This window comes from Varanus komodoensis, unplaced genomic scaffold, assembly GCF_004798865.1.
Source record: "Varanus komodoensis strain SLA01 unplaced genomic scaffold, ASM479886v1 scaffold4, whole genome shotgun sequence".
Lineage (NCBI taxonomy): Eukaryota > Metazoa > Chordata > Lepidosauria > Squamata > Varanidae > Varanus > Varanus komodoensis.
In genome coordinates, this window is record NW_025335941.1 from 45167535 (window position 1) to 45189490 (window position 21956).

At 40.9% G+C, this 21956-nt stretch overlaps 1 protein-coding gene across 2 annotated transcripts in view; it reads right to left on the reverse strand.

Annotated features, from left to right (window-relative positions):
* The window catches only part of MTUS2 (microtubule associated scaffold protein 2), a 225935-nt gene that overhangs the window by 186345 nt on the left and 17634 nt on the right, over window positions 1–21956 (reverse strand). For both annotated transcript variants that reach the window (XM_044442748.1, XM_044442747.1), the window contains one exon: window positions 20777–20983. In XM_044442748.1, the coding sequence (XP_044298683.1) occupies window positions 20777–20983 (207 nt within the window). The remainder of the gene's footprint in view (window positions 1–20776; window positions 20984–21956) is intronic.

Below are 21956 nucleotides of genomic sequence, written 5' to 3' on the forward strand. Positions count from 1 at the left end.
TATTCAGAAACTGAAAATTGAACACATATTCATACATACCAGCTAAGACTGACTGATACTGCATTCTAATATGGGCCCTGCAAAAAAACAGGTCAAGCAAACTCAGGATGTCTATACCATGAAATTCCTTGGGTCTATCTTTATTGCTGCAGGATAATATTACATATTTTGCTAGTCATAGAAAGTTTTTTATAAATCAAGTAAGTATTTTATTGATTTTTAAATCATTTGGTCATACATTATCTTCCCAACATTGATATTAAAAGATAAGGCTACCTTTACAACAAAGACAGGATAGATCAGTCAGGGTATTCCTGGTCCTTGTCACTTGCACATGTATTCATGTACAAGTTAATCCTATCCTGTTTTTGCATTAATTTGCAGGTTTTAAAAAATCTGCATATAAATGTAAAGTTTTGTATTTAAGTATACATTTCTGAACAATTTTCCTACAAAATATGCATTTCTAAATGTGTTTTCTGGCAAAGAATGCACATACCAGGAATACTGACAACAATGTACATAAGCAGTAGGTAGCCAAGTGACACCCAAACGACCTGAGCCACAACTCCCACAATCCCCTACCATTGACCAAGCTGAATGGGGCTGATGGAAGTTGGAGTCCAAAATGTCTGGAGGGAACCAATCTACCCATGCTAGACTTACAGGTTAAGTAAGTCTAGTATTAAGTAATATCATCAGTTCCGAAAGGCTCCTTGTGCTAAAAGAAAATGCAGCAGAAAGACTGGAACAGCATCCTGATGCTCCAGTTACAACTCCACATTCATTCCCACTAAAGACGTCATAGTGTGAAAGGGCTTATGGCACCTGACTAGACACGCACCATACCTGTCATGGCTGTACCTCCCAAACTTCCCACTATGCTCATCCTCATTCAAGGGTTGAAAAGCCATGCATGGACAATAGCACTTCTTAGTTTCATAGGCAAGGAACGAAGGAGAAGGGTACAGAAGTCCCTTGTAGTCCGTACATCACATTGTACTGAGTATACACGTCACTGTATACTCCTGTAGAGATAATTGCTATAATTTAATCTGCAGTGCAACACATCACCCCATCAAATAGCAGGCTGTGATCCGGTAAGCTGTGTGTCTTGCTCTGTCTGCAGTCCACATGCCACTGATGGCAACTTCAAGGTTCAACTCTTTTTTCTGATGATTCTTTGTCTTTAAACCAAACATGACTTAGACAACCTCTAAACAGAGGACACCTCCAAAATAGGTGACTGTCCTTTGCAAAGTTAGGCACAACCACAGAAGCTGAGGTTGAAACCTAACCAAGGGGCTTGGATGGAAACTCCTATCCTTTGAACAGCAGGATTTCAGATTTGCACTGGCTAATGGCTACTTCTCAAACTGCTGTTAAAAGGTGCAGGGACATATAATCAAGCTGGAAATTTTAAACCCTCTGGAATGTTTGAGTAGGACAACTTATCTCTCCCTCTGCAGTTCAGTCACACCACCCAGAGCACAGAGAAATGGATCATTAAGCAATACTTCACTGGCTTTTTCATGGCATTTTTCATTTTACAATATCACTTCTTGCACAAATGTAAAGTTCTTGCTTAGGTAACTTTATGTCGTTTATCTATTTAGAAAATTTATAAACTGCTTTGCATCTAAAAAGATTCCTAAGTGGTGAACAAGTAGAGAGAAAAGAATTAAATATTTTAAATCATGTTATACAATAAAACTGTTGCTAGTCATTAAAAAAAGAGTATTAAAACAATGTCTTTAGCAGATGCTGAAGCATTATGCCTGAATTCTAAACTTGGTTAATCTTAACTACAGTTTATAAAATAATCCTGCTTCATAAACAATGACTTAAAGTTGGCTTGTTTTTGTAAGCTATCATTAAACAGTTTTTCTGGGTTCACACATAATGCTAAGCTGTGGTTAATCAAAGATGAAAGCTAAATTCCCAAATTCCTACTTCTTGCTGTACCAGAAGAGGAGAAGGAAAGCAAGGATCTCATAGACATGTTTTTGTAAAACTAAACTCTGGTTAAGTGTTAAGATGTGAATAAAGTCAGACAGAGAGAGCAAGGATGCTCTTAAGTCATTGTAAGTCAATGTGAAAAAGCAAAACTTAATTAACATTATGATAAATAACTTTTACATAAGCAATGTAATTCAAATTATGTTACACTATAATTAGATTATTAATTCTATGTTGTTTGATATCAAGACCACATCAATTTTTCTAGTACTTGCATGGCATAATTGGGTAGCATACTATTTGCACATTTTCATCATCTCAGATAATGACAAATGTGTACATGGTGTCCTACCAATTGCTTGGTAAGAAATACGTTGCATCTCACCTTCCAGGTCACAGCAGCGTTGTGTGAGAGAAAGGAAGAGAGAGAAGCAGAAGTGTCCGGGCTCCCTTTGTTTCTCTGACAAGGAAAGAAAAGTGGCAAGGAGCAAGAACCAGTCTGTCAGGCATCCCAGACCACCTGCCGCACTTCCGTCCCATGGCTAATCCCCACCCAGGTTGGGAGGCTCTCCAGGTGGTTTGGGAGGCTGGTTCTGGCTCATGGCAAAAGGATGTGGCCCCCTGGTCTATGCGATGCAGCTTCTGAACTTGAAGGAAGCAGATAGCGGACTTGCAGTGCCTTCTAGAAATATTCACACAGCCCCACCCCACTTTTCCATATTTTGTTGTGTAACAACCTGGAATTAAAATAGCTTTAATTGGCCCTCTTACCATCTGATGTATGCAAGGTATTCGGTACTGCAAAGGTGAAAAATATTTTATTACGGCAGAAAAGTTCAGTAAACAAGGAGAAGCAGGCATGTGTTGGTTGTAAAAGTCCAAAGGGGTTGAGTACTGTTTAAAGGCATTGTTACCAGTTGCAACTGAAAAACACGTCATCTGTGAATGTGTGAAAGACATATTACCCCTTGTCCATCCTGGATCCAGTACCAATCCATTTCAGTGGATGGTCCTAAGTTCTAGTGTTATGAAAGGGGGAAATGTTTATTAAATAAGAGTGAGTGTGTGGCCTTCCAGAAGTAGCAGCAGCTGTTGTTATTTTCATTTCCATACTGTCCCATAACTGAGGTTCTCTGTGTGGTTTACATGGTTGTTGAACTACATGTCCCATCATACTTCAACATTGCTTATGCTGGTTAAGGCTGATGCAAGTTACAGATCACCTGCTCCCCACCACAAAATGAGAGATTGATGTGCTTTGACAAATCTGAACAGAAAGAAAAGTATCAATGGAACTATCTTTTCAGATGATGGTTATAAAATAGCCTATTTACTTCAGGCACAAAAAAGTACTACAACCCCCCCCCCCCAAATACTGGGATTTCTGGATGTTTCTCCTGTCTAAAAATCCATAGAGTTGTGCCCTCAGGCTGCAGTGTTACCCAGGTAACTCAGCAAGTCTTATTTCTCAATAATTGTGCATTTGATTGTGCTGTTTATAAATTATTTGCTTATCAATTGTTTTTGTCTTGGACCATAATATTAAGCAGACTTCTTTGGAAGTAAGTTTAAATGGCATTATTGATTCCAAAGTAAATACATTTAGGATGCCAGGGATGAGGGTAGCAGTGTTCAATATAGAAACAAACCTGTTTTCAATTGTTTTTTTTTTTTTTCATTCTTTCATTTGGCTTAATGTAATCATTGTGCTAACCTTTCATAGTACACAGATATATTACAAACAATTTCTGATACAAGAAGTGCATATCTCTTGAAGCTTGACCTTTAAAATTATTTCAGGCTATGTGTAGATGGTTGCTTTAAGTCATTATAAAATGTAGGAAATTTGGAAGTTTTAAAGAATGTGTTTGTTTTTTGATTCAAACCAGAGAATTGTTTCAATTGTTAAAAGTTTAACTGATCAGCACATAAGAAGCCTATTATATATTTGCAAATTTTTTTGACTAGAGACTATGGAGTAGCATGCTCATATATCTGGTGACAGCTGTTTTTACAAAAACATTAATACTGAATTGCATATTTAATTCTGAGGGAAACTGCAAGCCAGACTCAAGTGAGGACTGGGGCTACCACCACCTGCTTTTGAGTGGTATCATGTCTCCCCAAGACTAGCTGCCACACAATGAAAAGGTTTACTGAGAGCTGCCATTTTTGTGAAGGTTGCCAATTTTTCTCCCAAAGCACCTTGGAATGTAGCATTCTTGGATATATAAATAGCAGCCATCTACTGATGAGCACACAAAAAATAACACCTCCCCCCAAAATTACATTTCAATCCCTGAACATAGAATGGAGGGCAGGTAATGTAACACTTTCCCCCACTGCTGTCTTCTCCCATCCCCAAAAAAGAAAAAAAGGCTGAATAAGCCAGTAGACGTAAGGAATGGTGCACAACTCAAATATTCTGTTACAGGAAAAGGGTTAAGAGAGGAAGAGGGCCCCTGCTGGATCAAACCGTCCATCAAGTCCAGCATTCTGTTCACCCAGTGGCTGCCCAGCTGAAAACCACAAGCAGGACTGGAGTGCAAGGAACATGAGATGACTTCATGAGATGACTCCAGGTTCTCCAGGTAGGAGAGAAAGAGAAACTGTCTCTTTAGCCACTTTCTCCAAATTATGCACAATCTATTATGTCTCTCCTTACTCACATTTCTTCTGTTATTATGATTTCATTACATTTCTAGACTGTCCATACATGAAGCTCTCTAGAAGGTTCACAACATGTTAAGTCACCCATCCAGATTTCAACCAGGTCCAATCCTGCTTAGCTTCCAAGATTAGGCATGATCAGGTACTTCAGGATATACAGAAATACTTTTGAATATTTCTGTACACTTCTAAGCTAACTGTTACATAGAGGACTTGCTCCAGCCCCGTGATCATTTTAGTTGTGTCTTTCTGCAGTTTTCCAACTCTGTAATATTCTTTGTTCAGGACATCAGGAAGCAGACCTCTGAAGATGACCTAACAACCCAAGCAGGAACATGCACGAGGAGACATGTCTTTAGTTTACTCACATATGATGCAATCAACCTATATTAGCCTTCCCAAACACAATACTTTACAAATTTTTTAGACTTCAACTCCCATCAACCCATCTACTGTGAATATTGGACAGAAATGATGAGAGTTGCAGTTCAAACAATATGTAGGGCACCAGTCTGGGGAAGGGTGCTCTATACCCACAAGGAACTCATGTGGAAATGGCAATCCCGCAAAATCTGCTGCATCCTCTATCTCATATCCAGTATGGAGGATCATTGCCATAGGCCTTCCGTGGCTTCCGCAGCCCTAATGCTGCAAACTGGGAAGAGTGGAGCAACACCAATGGAGAAAAGTTGTATGAGTTGCACATGCAAGCAATTCACCCTAATTTCTGTTAAAAATGGTTTAGTTCTGTTATTTGCAAGACATCGTTCATGATAATTCCTTATCATTGGCTGAATGTAACTTCACCCAGATATAAGAACTTTCATTCTTTTGCTTTTGCTCATCCATTTTCCTCCTCACCCAGGAAGAATCAATATGTTAGAAAAGGTGGATTCATATGCTCCACTTTTCTCTTCCGGAAGCTAAATTGCGAGAATCACCATGCAACGAAGAGCTGGTGCAAACTCTGGATGGAACAGACTCTCAGTCAATGGCTGTAACATGTTTGGCTGCAACAAAGAGCCTTGTTGGAGAACTCAAAATAGCCACGGTACTACCGCCCCTTCATCTTGATTTCACATAAACATATAAAGCCTGCTTTGTTTTGCTGCTTGGAAGTAAGGAAGAATTGGCAAAGAACACAATTCTGGAAAAATGTGGCATACCTTTGGGAGAGCTAAAATTCCTTAGATACTTGGCCTTTATACATAATGCACTCAATAAGATCAGAACTGTCAAGAGGAAGCTAGTTTTCCCCAAGGCACTTCAAGCATCTAAAAATAACTTTTCAGACCCACAAAAATTACAGCTGTATTTTCAGTAGGGGAAAGCACCTTGAATCAAATTATAAATAGCTCTGTCCTGTTCCATTCTAAAATGGGATCTGTACTTGTTGACATGAGACAAGGCACTGAGGGAGAGATAAGCCGCTTACATAGGGAAGTCCATTGATAAAGACCAGCAACAACAACCAAAGAAGAAGAAAAATTAAGAATCTCATCACTTTCTAGAGATGAGTAAAAGGAAGGAAAGTAATTACATTTGAGGAGGGAAGAGGGCTTTGTCCTTGCTGTGAAGAAAGCCTAGCTGCTTTCTGCTTTCTTTCAGCAGGGTGCAAGGTATAAATTAATGTGTGTGGGGTTTGTTATTAATCTTTCACTGGAGGACAAAGCCCCTAAGATAAAGTGAGGCTGATCTCTCAGCACTGGAAAGGACCCATATAGTGTACATTTTTAATATGAAGCAACAGTGGTCCAAATGAGTTCAAATGAGATATTCTTATTAAGGATGGATTGATCTGTCAGTTACACTTTCTTTCATCTTCTCATTTCCTAATTTTAAGTCAGAGTCATCCTGAGTGCTGACAATTTTCCCAACCTTCAATTTGTTCCTAAAAATTAAGATTTCTTTGAAAAAGTTCCACTGAAAATGTATATGCTTTTCCATGTGCATTTCTGTAAACAGTTTTACTTGATATATACCTTTGTTGTGAGAGTTTTTCTAAGATAATGCATTTTAATATTACTTTCACTGATATATCTGGTTTTGTGTGCACATTTCTCTAATATTCACAGTTTGTATTAATTTTCTGACTGAGGAGCTCCATTAGAAGAATAACTAAACTCACATATTGGTTTGAAAGTGCAACATTGTGCAAATCCTATTAGAATGCAAACCAAAGAAATCATAAACACCCAATTCCCTTCTCGGTTATGTCTCCAAAATGTTCTCCTCTTTCCCTTTTGCAGAAACAAATGTGCATGTGTAAACATTGCAACATGTGAATGAGGCCAGAACATGTTTGTGGACATAATTAGCCCCTTTCAAGCATTTGAAATAAGCATAATGAACGTCATTAGTAGGGCCGCTCTTTCATAAGCGGAGTGAGCCAATGGCCTCGGGTGGCAGATACTCAGGTGGCAGATACTCAGGCAGCATCCCATTTCTGTGGGAGGACACTCCAGCCACACAACTTCCTCTGCATCCTCTAAACTGTTCAGATGCAGCAAGTTCAGGTGTGGTACAAAACGAGAGGTCGTTGAGGCCCCATCGGCGCGGGTGTTCAAGGATAGGCTGGACGTCCACATGGTGGAGCCGGCTGGTGCCGGAGGTCAGACTAGATGGCCCAGGGGACCCCTTCTGACTCGCTCTGTTTTCTATGTTTCTAAAATACTATCCCATCACCAGCACTGATCTCTCAGTATGGTTAACTTCTTTATGAAGATTGCGGAGAGAAGCCCCTTTTTGTCTTTTACTTCAGGCAGCAAAATATCCTGAGCTGCACTTGACACCAGAAGAACAACAGCAAACTCTACTCCTGGCAATGGAAACTAATTAGAGTCTATCAGGGCCTCTCTGGGAAGCCTCAAGATGCGCTGATGCTGGGAAGTCTGGCTCATTTGAGCTTGGCGGACTTCCTACCTACTTCCAGTCTGATGATCAGAAGGAGGATGAGGAGTTGTTTTTGTTCCTGACTAAAACTAAGACATGTTGTGGTTTGTACATCAATTTTTAAATGCTAGGGAAATATGCACAAATTCTCCTGGTCATACATTTTATGCAAATTGGTTCCTGAAAAGCACATGGTTGTAAAAACTTCCTGACTGTACATTAATCTTTAGCATCTGTGTATTTCTCTGTGCGTGTTTTTAAATGAGAAAATTGCAGCCTGTCGTAGAGGCAGAAGTCCATGAGCTAGATTCCACTCACTCCATAGTGAGTTGATGTCAGCACAGGGCTAAATGTGGAATCCAGGGGCCTAGGTCATGAAAATCCACCAGATTTTTACCCTGCCTCCAGTTGGATTCCTCACACATCCCTAATAAGACTTCTTGGGATCAGCTTCTTACCATTAAGTCCTCTTCCCTTAATTCTCAGTATTCTAACTTCGCATGTTTCTTTTTTTACTGACTTCTGCAATATGCCAGAGGGTAGACATGGAATGATCAAGGCAAGTTGCGACAACCTAGGTGCAGGCTAGACAACAAGAAAAGCTTCCGCACTGTCAGAGCAATATGACAGAGGAACCAGCTGCCTAGAGAGGCTGTGGGCTCTCCCTCACTAGAGACATGCAAGGAGAAACTGGACAGTCATCAGAGTGGGATGGTGTAACATGGTGTCCTGCAACAGCAGGCGGTTGGACCTGATGGGCTTTGTGTCCCCTTCCAACTGTACTATTCTATGATTTTATGCTTCTTTTGTGCTACAAAGCCAGCCTTACCGGACAACTTCATAATAAAACCTTTTACTTAGAAAGCTTTTGCCCTAGTCTGCTTGGAAGGAAGAGAAGAACGGCCATGACACATGGGTTGGGGAATGCCTTTCCAGGCATTCATTATACCCATTTTTGACAGAATTAGGGCTTAACCAGGATATGTGGAAGCTGCTCTCAATGGGCAAAGATGATTTTGTCACTTTGGAGTATAAGAAGCATGTTTAAACACACAGTCCTCTGCATATCGAGACAGAAAACATGTACAGAATTGTACATTAACCAATTGCCAACTTCTGTCACCTCCTCTTTCATGAACAGCAGCAGGCAATGCTTTCAGCTCTTTGTTGGAGATTGGATTCATTTTATTTACATACTTCTCTTCCAAAAGACCCAAAATGGCTTACAATAAAACTATTTTGTTTTAATCTGGCCTTTTTTCAGTTTAGCTGCTGTGCTTTATATTTTGCACAAGCTGGAGACTATACAATTTTTAAAAGAACCCTGACCATATAAACAAGATGAGTGCTCAAAGACAATGGAGACAGTTTAAATTTAGATACAGATCAGAATTACTATATTGACAAATCCAGGTTTAGGGAGAGCTTGTGAGACAGCTCCACGGTCCCCTTCCTCAGTGAGTCTGCAGTCCCACTGTTACCAGCTGCCTGCTCAGAGTTGCTACCACTTATTTGCTTGAAAGGCTGAGAGCTGCTGAGCAAGTAGACAGTGGCACCTGCTTTTCCTCCTCCTCATTTCCACCAGGATCTTCTGGGCCAGAGTGAAAGGAGACCACAGTGGTGAAGATGAAGCTCCAGCCATGGAAGCCCGATGGGGTGTGGGCACGTGGCATATGGCATATGGCCGACAAGTCCTACCCTTGATAGCAGCTCTGCAACTGCCTCATCCTATGGCTCATGGGAAAGCTTCCCAAGGCCGATAGGATATATCTGATTCTCCCCTCTGAGGCAGGAAACAGAGGCACCCTTGGAGAAGGAGATCTAATCCCCCAAATTCTCCTCCAGGCTACTGCAGAAATCTCTGTGGTTAGTCAATTGCCAGTGTTGGGAATGAGGCATGCTGGGAGAGGATCTACAGCCTGTTGAATCCCCCCAAGGCAGCAGCTGATCTCCACCAGTTTCAGGGAAGGAAAATTAGAGCATACAAGTTGCTGCTCCTTCATTTCCCCTCTGATGCCGTGAAGCTCCAGTCCATGAGTGATACGGTGGTGCTGTCCAACAACTACAGATTACCCATTAACGCCGGATGCAGCATTTGACTCTCCTCTTCCTACTGTTTCAACTTAGATGAGGCTACAGATCCAGTACATTCAAAACACAAGAAAACTAACATTCTAGTCTAGCTTCATAATTTGTGCACATGAGAGCTGACAGTACTTTTGGCAGATCCAAACTTGTACTTAGGAGCTGGGGGACTGATTTATATAAAACAGGAAATTTGCATACTTCTGCATATTATGCCCTCCTTTTTGTTCCAATTGCAAGTTCGGAAAATGGCTTCAAAAAAGTCACGTGCAAAGAATCCGCACTGTGCAAATTAAAAACCTCCAAGACTGTTCACACCATGCAGCCTGGGTTAATTTTCTCATTCTTGCATAAAAAGAAAATGGGGTCATGTTTTGATTGTGATTTGCAAACAAGCCTAACTGCCACAAAATCCCCCCTCTAATGATACTGACACCACAGGTACGCCTTAAGGCGAACTATGTGGAAGGCAAGTTTGCATTTTTTTCCATCAGGGTATCCAAGGGAGCAGAGTAAATGGTTGTTAGCAACTGAAGGCGGTACTACTGTGGGTGTCTCATGTGTCATTTCTAAACATTTTCTGATAACTGCCACCTAGGAGGAAAATTATATGCAATTTCCCTTCAATTGTATTCAGTTTTGTGCTTGTCAGTGGGTCTAGATATGTCATTTTTCCACTACTTTGGGATTAAGACCTACATCAAATGCAGAAACCCACAATCAAATGCCCGTGTGGCTTGTATGCGCTGCAGTGCTAAAACCTCACAAGCAGCTTGATGTTTATGACAATATGCAGCCAGGGATGAGTCTCCAGAGACTGTCAAATGGCAAGCATGAAAGAGTAATTGTTTAAGCGTCCATCTCGCCATTTCCCATTCACAGCTAACTGACTTGTGGCAGTTTCTTTCCATTTGAGTGCTGCTTGCCTTAAGACCACCTGGGGAGCTTACCGAGCTGACCTAAATTTTATCTTGCTCAGATCAAAGGTACAAAACTGGTATGGGTGAGATCCCAGTTCATTCTGTAATTTGGGAACTATCTTGTTATTTTTTGACTACAGCATTTATTCATTTTTCTGCATGTACTTTCTAACCATACAATCATAATAGGATCAAAGACTTCTACTGCTTTAAAGTTTCTCTTGTCCTGCTGTTAACATGTACCTGGGTTTATCTTCCCCTCTTTTCCTCAGCTAATCGTCCTTGTGTGTGTCTGTTGTGGGGGGGAGGGTGTTCACAATGACACTCCAAATGTTCTCCAAATCATCATTCCCTTCCGTCTCCTTCTGTGCTTTACGCTGTCAGAATATAAGATGTAGCTAAGCAATTTTGCATACTGTAGGTCATGGCTTTCATGAATAGATACTGTAAGATTACTGGGCTTCAACTACAGGCACACATACATATATTTTACTGCCTTTTTATTTTGGTTATTACTGGGAAATCACAGTTATCTGATTTCTGCAAGCGGCAAAACCGAACGAGAGGAAAGGGCCAGATCTCCCCTGCTCATCTTAAATTAACTTGGAAATGACAAGGGTTCTATCCTTCTGCAGCTGGCTCTAAGTGTTTGTCAGTCCAAGGCCCAGAAAAATGTCAAGCCCAACAACCCTTGCTGTGCAACTCACAAACAGCTGCCCCACTTTTGTTTGCTTACCAGTTGAGTGCATGGTGGGGGCAGAAGGGAGAAGCGAGGAGAGAGCTTTGTCTCTTCCCTCCTTCTGTCTTTGTCACCCTGGAAGGCTAAGCAGCCATTGACCAGAGTGCAAGACCTGGACTCCCGTGGGTGATGTAGACCTTGCAAATGCTCCTGAAGCTTATAGGTAAAACCCATCAACGGTTGAGGGATGGATGATGGAGGAGAAGGAAGCTTCTTTGCTTTCTAATGTTGGCCACTTCAGTATTCTTTCTTCTATTTTGAATGGCCTTTGTTATAGTCAACTACAGCCAACTTAGTCAACTATCTAGCATTTTTCCTTAACTCAAGCAAAACTCTTGAAGTATCCTGTGACCACAGAGAGATGACCAGCTTTGCTACTTCTACAAGGCAAAAGAAGCTTCTCCAACCCAAGGCAGCAAATGTTATGGTCTGGTGGCCATAGGTCCTCTGTGACAGAGGGTCATCCTCAAGTTAAGGGCTGCCTGATCCAATTCCAGTTTAAAAGTAAAGGACCATGAGAACAGCTGCCCATCAGGAGGGAGTACCTGGATAACAGATTGAATGGGAGACCACATAGGGCACCTGATCATTGCTTTCCACATGAGGCTGAGATGTACTGGATTTCCATTAGAGCCAGTGGGGCATAGCAGTAAAGAGCTGGGCATGGACCAGGAGAGCCAGCTTCTAATCCTCACTCTGCCTTGAAGCTGTCTGGTGACTCTGACCCACTCAACCTAAAATGGAGAAGAGGAGGACCCAGCGTGCCATCCTAAGCTCTTTGGAGGAAAGACAGAATATGAATGTAACTGAGAAAGAATAAGACAATAAATATCTTAATTACAACCAGTATTTCCAAATTAGCATATAAATGTAAGGAAATCGCACTCCTCTTTAGTTCCCTGTTTGGGTAATTCCTAAGTAGCCACTGTAAGCATCCTAGTTTTGATCCATAGTTTTCACTCCAATTTGGAAGGAAAGCAGCTGGATCCAGTGGACAATTTGCTCACTGAAGTAGCCCAGATGGCATTTCCCAAGATGGCTTCACAGCTGCTACTGCCTAGTAGCCTACAATTCAAGTCTCCATTGAATTGTATTGCAATTCATTTTTATTGTGTTTATTATATTACATGCACACTTTTTCTTCCTCTTCCAAGGAATCCTAGGCAGTTTACAACCTTCCTCTCCACTTTATCAACAACCACCCTATGAGACAGGTTAGGCTGAGAGGCAGTGACTGCATCTGTCCTTCAGGGAATAGGCTATTCTGCATGAGGAACAATCTGCTGACCAGGGCATATCATTCCCATGTGAATTTAAAGATGCTGCTCACCCTGGTTAACATCATCTGTCACCTTAGTGAGAGTGGGCAGAAGTGGGATGGGTGGGCCCAATGCAGAACATATGAGCTACCAGTCATATACATCCTTAGAACAGACCCTCCTGCATATGTCGTAAATAAAATGTGGTCTCCCAAAATGTGTGGCCACTGCTTTTCTACAGTTGCGCCATACTGTTCTATTCAGAGGCAAATGTTTCCTTTGATACTAGACAAACATGCCCTTGGTTCAAGGAAGCTGAACTTTGCTGTACCCTCTCAAGCGCCTCTGCACCAAATGAAAAAACACTTGATGAGACTTATTAAATATGCAATTAGGCATGCTTAATCCACAGCAATATTACTTACCTTTTTTGAAACTGAAATTGCTTGACATTTTTCCCAATTATGAAAACCATGCTTCCATGAAAAGGCATTATTCTTAACAGTTAGTTTCTTTCCACAGCAATGCATCTGAGCATTTACTGAAGGCGGAAAGTCTACAGGGCATCCTAATTGGATAAGCAATATTGGCTGTCTCTAATGTAACACTTCTGGTGAGGTATAGGATTGGCATGAGACTGACTGCTCTTCCTCAGGTCATATCTGCTAGCTTATCTTGACTTGTGTGCTTGAGGGAGAGGACAGGGAGCTCACAGATTGCAGAAGCTGCTCAATGGCAGAAGGGAATTTAGGATCTTATCACAAATCTCAGCAAGGACATTTTAGCATATCTTCTGAAAGAATTAGTAATCCAGCCTTGAGACAGGCTACATACATATGTGGTTTAAGAAAGGTTGTAGGGGTCCAAGGATGCATGTACATTGCACAGGGATTTGGTAGGGATGTTAAAGAAATCCACAATGGGATCAAGGGCGCGAATCCAACTCATGCATTCCACAGCAGACCAGCTTTTCTCAAGTTGCTTGGATTCTGCAGACATGTGGACCATTAAAAAAAAAATCCTTTTCATAATTTTGTGCAAATCTAATCACTGTAAAGTGTAAACAATTACAAATACTTTTTCATGCATGAGCACACACATTTGGGTGGGATATTGTTTACTTTGAGAGGATTTGCACAGTTTTGGAAGTGTGAATTTGTGCAAGTCCACATGTGCAGATTTGTGCAAAATCTAATTTATCAATGGATGACCAACAGAATGAAAGGCACTAAAAAAACTGGCAAAACACAGAGAAAATAGATTCAATAGCTTCTGTACATAATTAGGGTTTGTCTGTGAGTAATCTAGCTGGAGCTTAAAGTGCTTTTTAATCATTTGCATTTATTTGCATACTTGCAAACAACCTAGGTTTTGCCTAGGTTGGAATGCCCCTTAGTTTGATGTGGTGATGCCTTCAAGCAAACTCATGCAGCAGTCAGATTCGGACATGTTTGTTGCCATACCCACTGGCTTTCCCAGGCACAGGCCCTCCCGTTGTACCCATTCTATGAATAGCAAAGCAGCCATTTTATGAGAGCGTCACAATTGACTCCCAAAATTCCAAATGTGCTCACTGGCCCAAAAGGTCTGGGGACCCCAGAACCAAATGATCAGGAATCAGGGGAAGGGTATTACTATTATTACATTGCATTTATATACTGCCTTTTTCCTTCTTGTGAGGAAGTCAGGGCAGCTCACGTAGCTCCATTTAATCCTCACAACAACCCTGTGAGGTGGGTTAGGCTGAGAGTCTGTGATTGGCCCAAAATCACCCCATGAGTTTCATGGCTGAGTTGGGACTACAACCCAGATCTCCTTGATAGCCAGTCCAACACTTTAAACACCATATCACTATCTGGAGAACAATGAGAGGGGAAAAGTGGGACCCAAGTGAGCAGGATTTGACCCACTGGCCTGAGGGTCAACATTTATACACCAGAAGAACCCCGATCTGTTCCAGTGTCTATTTCTATGTCTGCCCTTAGCAGTGGTTGGGGGGATACAATGCCAACAGAGCTCTGCATTCACTGCAGTCTTCAGAGAGAACTATAAAGGATCTGTCCTTGGTATGGAACCTAAAATAGTCTGGACAGGATCCTGAACCATGGACAGAATCTTAAAAGTTCAGGCTGAGACCCAGAGTGGATACACTGCCCTACCGACACCAGTTTCCTAAGTCTTTTCTTATGTCCGTTTTAGATTATTCCTGTGCTCCAACTTCTGATCTTTCTCATTTTTTCACCTGGTAAGAATCTTGAAAGCTTGAAATAACAAAAGGGAAGTGAGGTGAGTTGTGAATGCTTACGAATGGAAATGCAAAAACCATGAAAGCCACTTATTATGAAGAGATTTGGACTTGCTCAGGATGATTTTCAAGGGGTGCCTCACAGGATAGTGATTCTGTGGATTGTGACTAGGGAAGGGTTACCTCAGGGACAGGCAACCTTTATGGACTTTTGGGCATATGTGAACACTGAGAAGCTGCCTGGGTCACCCGATAAACTGGCTACCATAGGAGGCATGGCTAGTCACGAACTAACAACCATTTCAGAAGACCAAATACATGGCAGAGGTGGCATCTGAATTCCAACACACAAAACAGCTCATTTGAACCTGCTAACAAAAAGTGGGAGAGGCATTGCAGCCAAACTTAAGGGCATCTTTGTCCATTTCTAAAACAAAAGGAAACAGCAACTGAACACTATTCGTTAGGTTTGTACAGATTAGCAAAGCACACCTAAAGCTTGTCTATGTTAGGAAAAAAAATAGTGAAGATGTAATCCATGTTGACTGGGAAATGCTGGGAGATGTAGAACTTTTCTCCTTCCTAAGTGTGCAGAGGTGTGGTCCTTTAGTATTTTCTATTAAGTTCTTCTATGGTACCTAGTATTTCATATATGACATTACACAGAGTTCGGAATCTTTCGGTTCAGTCCAGTGCTGCATTTGTTGATAAGCTTATTGTTTATCTGTCTGATTTCTCCATTGCTGAGTGCATTCGCTGATCATATAAGAACGTAAGAAAAGCCATGGTGGATCAGAACAAAGGTCCATCTAGTCCAGCACTCTGTACACACAGTGCCAAACCAGCTGCTCATAGAATCCCTTAGCAGGATGGGTGCAAGACCTCTTCCCTGCCAAAGCTCCTCAGCAACTGGCGTACGCAGGCAGGTCACTCCCGTAAAGGAGGAAGCACACAGCTCACAAGGTAGATCTGATACTGACAGGAAGCCCAGTATGAATAATGCACAGTCTTGCCTCAGTAGGAAGGTGATCATTTTCCCATCATCTATTTGAATAACTGGTTTTGCAAAACAAAATCAAATTAATGGCCCAGTTCTTCCTGTATTTGATGTAAAACTGCTTGGCCAACATGCGTAAGGACATGTACAGTAAAGGTGTCCTATTGGTGGTATCTCATGTTAGTCCTGCAAAGAATAAACCCACTGAAATGAATGGGAGTTAAGTCTGTACACTTCGTTAACACTGGATAATACACTGTGCCTGCACATACTGCAACACACATCAACTTATTGTCAACTAATCTCAGTGGAGTTGGGTGCCTTCTAAATACCACCTTGTAAAATCTTAAGATGCACAATTAATCTTAGTTACGCTACTGACTTCCACACCTATTTCTAGCTTTTGCTCTTAGGAAAGATTTCCTCAAGACCCCTTAATCATTTGGAATTCCCTTTTTTTAACTTGAAAATATTTCCATCTCAGGTTTGTATGTGGAGTATGGAACAATGAGAAAGGAGTCACTTATTATTCCAATATAAAGTCTGATGAATCATTTGCCAGGGATATATGCAGGAGGGTGATCTGCCTGGAAATGACAAATTACCTTCAGGTTAGATTGGGTGGTCTTTGGTGTGAGAAGAAGGATTGTATCCCATCCTTCATATGTACTGATGGTTTGCCTAAGATAAGAACCTTATAGTGTGAATGCTAAAGGGAACTGAGAAGAAGGGGAGACTGAAACTAGCCCTTTCTTCTCTTGAATCAGTAGGATTTTTGAAATATTTGATCAAAAACATTTTAAAGACTTATATTTGCCTAGCTCCAGAAATTTAATTTAGTGCTGGTGCAAAATAGTCAGTCCAGAAATGTTGATACATTTTCAGGAGAAGATGAAAACACCATATGAAGAGTAAAATATTAAATCTGAAGAATATTCTTAAGGTCTTATATCTGAAATACATGGTGGCAAGAGTTTCTCCTCTCCTCTCATTTATTTACAGCATTTATAAACTCCTCCATATCTAAATATTTTCTTGATAAGGAAATGAATTAATTAAAAATACAAAAGGATAAATAGGATATTTAAAACAGGATTCTAACAATAAAACCAATCTCAGGGAAGACTTGGTTAAATACAAATGGACTGAGCAAACACCAAAAGCAGAGCAACTCTGGAGCGTGTCTGATGTCAACTGGCAGGGGATTCCACTGTGCTGAATGCTCAGCTCTGGATGGATGCTCAACAGGCCTCAGAACCACAAGGAGCACCTCAGCCAGGACCTCAATGACTGGGCCGGTTGGCAGGGGCCCAGTGCCAACTTCCCTAGAGCTTTTTTAAACCAATAACAAAAACAATTTTTGCAAATAATATGTTTCCATCCACCATGTATACTAAAGCAACATGCATCGTTATTTAGCATATTATTCTAATATAAGCAAAGGCAAGCTGTATAGGGCTTAGAACACGAAACACACACAGATACCAAGGCCATACAGTATTTCCGCCAGGAAACTGGTTATGGGTGCTAAAAATGTTTTTCACAATTTTTTGACACACTGTGTTCAGAAAATTAGTCTAGCAGCGAGGGGAGGTAACAGCACTGTCTCTAGAGACAGAAGAAATGCCCGAGTCTATTTTTGGCCCTGGCATAAAGTTGGTGGGTGAGCAGTAAAGCTAGTATTAGAAACACAAGTGTGTAGAAAGATGCCTCAGATGGAAGCAGAAGGCCTGATTTAAACAAGGTGCCTGGTTTTAAGAAGGAAAAGTTCTTTGTGTAAGAATTCTGTTTGCCTGATGCCTTGTTCAAAGGTGCACAAAAGTGGCAGTATCTCTGACCCAGACAGATGCTGCTCCAGCATGCTAATGGTGTTGGATGGCCCAGCTTCAATATGCTAGTGCCTAGTAGGGTAGCTACCTGTGCATTGCCAAAAAGGAAGGCAGAACAGGATACCACTTTGCATAATATTTGCATATGCAAACTTATATGCCTACATGCAAATTTAGAAATCACAGCTATACTTTAAATAGGAATACAACACACCTCATTGTAGTCGAAAGTTTGAACAGCTGACCTGTGTGGATGCTCTGTCCACTGTCCAAGTGATAGCTTCAGACAGGCAACTTAAAAGTCTTCTCTCCTAAGGATGGCTCTGTAACTTTACATGAGGCTTGGACTAGACAGCTCATCTAGATAGGATAGCTCAAGCACAGGATTGCCCTATGCCAGCTCTACAATATATAGGATGTTCCTGAAAAGTAGGACATCTGACTACCACAGTGTCTAGCTTTTAATCATTAGGTATCACATTTAAATTGTGCCTAATACACTTTCTGTCAAAAGTTTTGCTGAAGCAAAATCAGCCTCTGTACAACTAGAAAATTTAAATGGAAAGAGAGTGAAAATGCAAGAGACACATGCTTTTTCTGCCCCAAAGATGTCTCAGCTGAAGACAGGAGATGTGTGTTCTGCTGATTTAGGCATTTTGAAGGTCTTAATTAGAACTTTCGGTACTCAAGACAGGCTTCTAATTCTTCACGCTATGTCCCGAACTCCAAAGCCAATTCAACACAATTTAGTGCTTTTCAAACATTCCAACTATCTATAGCTCCTGCTTCAGAAAACACTTCCAAAAAGCCTTAGGCTGAAATCCTATACTTATTTTTGAGTTGGGCTGGGGAAGACATGTGTTCATTTTGCATCTTAAAGCAAACGTACTGAATTTCACACTTCTGAATCATGATGTGAACTGAAACTCAGTTATGCTTTGAGATGAAGTCACATTAGGTCAGGTTTCTTAGGAAACCAAATGGAAACAGATCAGCACTGTAGTGTTGAAGCTGGAAGTTAGCCAGGGTTATTAAAGGGGCAGGGAGAAGCAACTTTAGCAAAAACAAAGAAAAAAGATACTGTCACCATAAACTTCACAGTTCTACTACTTATAAAAATGATATTTCTTGAGCTAAGAACATGAAACATGCTATCCATAATTTCCCTAAGGAGATTGACAATTCTACAAATTTGTGATCAATCGGATTGATATTGCCATAGGTGTGGCAAGTTAAAAATGCAGAAAATTGTGGGTTTTTTCCTCCAAGTTTTTCTCAGCAAATGATATATTGCTTTTAAATTTTGGTGAAAAGTACTGATGTACATTATTCTGACTTGCAACAGTAAAAACCAAACCAAAACAAAACGCATTTGAAAGATTTCCCTCTGCTCAGTACAGTTTGATGATAAACTACTAGAAATGTATAAGAATTCAGTTTTTGTTTACAAACCGTGCAAGCACGTTCTATTCGAAACCGTTATTGTGATTGGGAGCACAAGGGAAGTGTTTCAAATTGCCAAACTTGTTTCTTGTTTGATTTGTCCAACTGTCCCAGTTTACTTTTTCCTCCATAGATTAAATCAGTCTGCTTTAGTCTATGGACCAAAGTTGTCCAAATTAGGACATTTGGACAGGTCTGGGGAAAGCCAAGCAAATTTCACACTCAGTTACAGCTTGACTTGCACAGTTTGCCTGTTCACACAGAGTGGGTAGAAATGAGCCACATGATGATGCTCAGGGAATCCTAGAGTCTCAAACATCCCTGATTTGTTCATCCCTGTGAATTAGATGAGGGAAAGGCCTGGCACCTCATTTTCATGCACTGTCTGGTGAAGATGGCAATCACATAGATCCTCTTCCAGAGGATAATCCACACTGAATGTTTCTAGTGTTGGTTGGATGGCTTCCTTGATGTCTTGGGAGGCCTGTTGCTCTCTAATTAAATCGTTTTCACCAACAGGAGCTAAGGTGGTCCTTCTTCTACTTATAGGCTTGACTGGAGATGTTTGCACTTATAGGCTTGACTGGATTTGTGAGAGTTCTGTGCAGTTGGAGTAGCTTCCGCCCACCCTCTGGCTGCCTCTTTAAACCCCTCCTTTGCTTCATACAGTGTGCAACAGAGCACTGAAATAGTGCCATCAAGTCATTAGCATATATTTGAATTTCAGTACAGCTGCTAAGCTCAGAGAACCCACATGGCTCCACTGATTACCAAGTCAACTGTGCAAATGTAAGGAAGTCCTTGGGACTGGTTGTGGCCTATTTATTGTTTTTATTTTTTATTGTAATTCATTTAAAATTAACATAAACACTGAAAGATTTAGGACTCTGCAGCCTCCAAAAGCCTCTGGCATTTTATGCAAGCTGGCACCTTCAATCTGAACCACTTCAAGAGTGATAACAGTTGCTTTGAAATTGACACGGTTCATGCAGAAGCTGGTCTTCAAAGAGAAGAACTGGCATTAAAAAATAAATAAATCTCACAATCCCAGTTTGTGTTCCAAGCCCATGGCACATACATATCCTGTGAAGGATGCACTGTGCGGTTATTTTGTACTTAATAAAATTAACATTAGCTACAGAAAATAGGATTTGAGGTGACATTTCAGCCAAGAGTGGGGGGGGGGGGGAGAATAGCAAAACTCTGATACTGTTTTAAATCCCTAGCATGATTTTATTAGCTTCCTAAACCAAGCCTGGCTCACTACACCAAAGCGATATCCAGAACAAGAGCAAACCAGAAAGAATAGATTGCTTATTTCATATAATCTTGCCCTGAAGAGCCCATATTTTATGACTCTAGCATGCTGACGCAGGACATCTACTTGTGCTTATTTACTTACATCAGCTGTGAAGAGGGATAATTTGTCAAAAAGGTAAAAAGAAAGAAAGAAAGTGCAGAACTGCATGAGATGCATTTTCCCCCCAAGCAACCTGGAGAGCAAAACCCTATCTGAGCAATTTATCATTGGGAATTATTCATCTATCATTATTTCATGAAAATTCAAAAGCAAGCAATGGGTATTCTATTCCCTCAGAAATGTGCATTGAGGAAGAGCATGAACAATCAATGTCTTCACAGGGATTGTATTTTCCCTTTCATTTACCCCTTTCCCCTTCCCTCTCTCTGTAACACGGCTAATCAATATCTGGAATGGGAATAATGTTGTCTGACTTACGGTTGGCAGTCCTGCTTTGATCACTCTGGGCACTGTCATTGGATTGGTTGCTTGAGATTGAGGAGACGCTGGAGCTGCGGACAAAACCAAACGCTGCCAATTTAGCAGCTGGCAGTCGCGAATATCCAGGAGGCCGGAGTCCAGACTGACATGGTTTAGGAAGATTTGACTTTGTGGCATTTGGATTCGAGCCTTTTTTAATATCAGCTGAAACAATAAAATGAAAAACATGATAGGAAAACTGTAAAAATGTAGGTATGTCACATGAAGATAACCAAAACAGAAACAAAAACTCCAAAACCAATCATAATTGTTTACCAAAAATAGGTCAGAGCAAAATGAGGCCATTCTCTTCACCTTTTCCAAACAGGGAACATTAAAAAACAAAACCTTACAGATGGTTAAAAAATTGAAACATATCAATAGTTTGCAATTGTGAAATCAAAATACCTTTAGCACAGGAGTGGAAAAGCTCTGGTATGGGGGATAAACTCAGGGAACCCACATGGCTCCACTGATTACCAAGGTGACTGGTCTAAGGGAAACTGTACTTGGAATATTGTATTCCACATTCTGGTTGCCGCACATCAAAAAGTATCTTCTAGAGGTATAGAATCATACAGTTCAAAGAGGCCTAGCAGGCCATTGGGTCCAACCACCTGCTCAATGTGGGATTCAAGTCACCCATCCAGATTTCAATGAGGCCTGACCCTGCTTAGCAGGATCAAGCACTTCAAGATATATGAAAGGTAGAAAAGGTACAGAGAAGGAAAACCAAAATGATCAGGAGACAGGAGAAATTCCCTATGAGGAAAGATTGCAATTGTTTGAAAATGTGTCCTTGAGGGAAAAATGGTGAGTTATAAGAGGCAATGTCAGAGAAGTATGTCAGTCAAATTATGCCAGTCAAATTATGCATGGCCAAATAACATGATTGCTTTTCTCCTTTTATCATAATACTACAACCCAGTGGGTCATCTCAAAAAGCTCATTGGTTAGAAATTCAGGATGGATAAATGGAAGTACCTCTTGACAAACATAGATCAAATATGGAATTCACAAGTTATGTGAAACAAATTCATGGAGGGTAAGGCTACCAATCCAAATATGGAAAGAATTTATTCCATAAAGGAAGTCACATCACTGAATTTACAAGACCAAGCATGGATAGGATATTCTG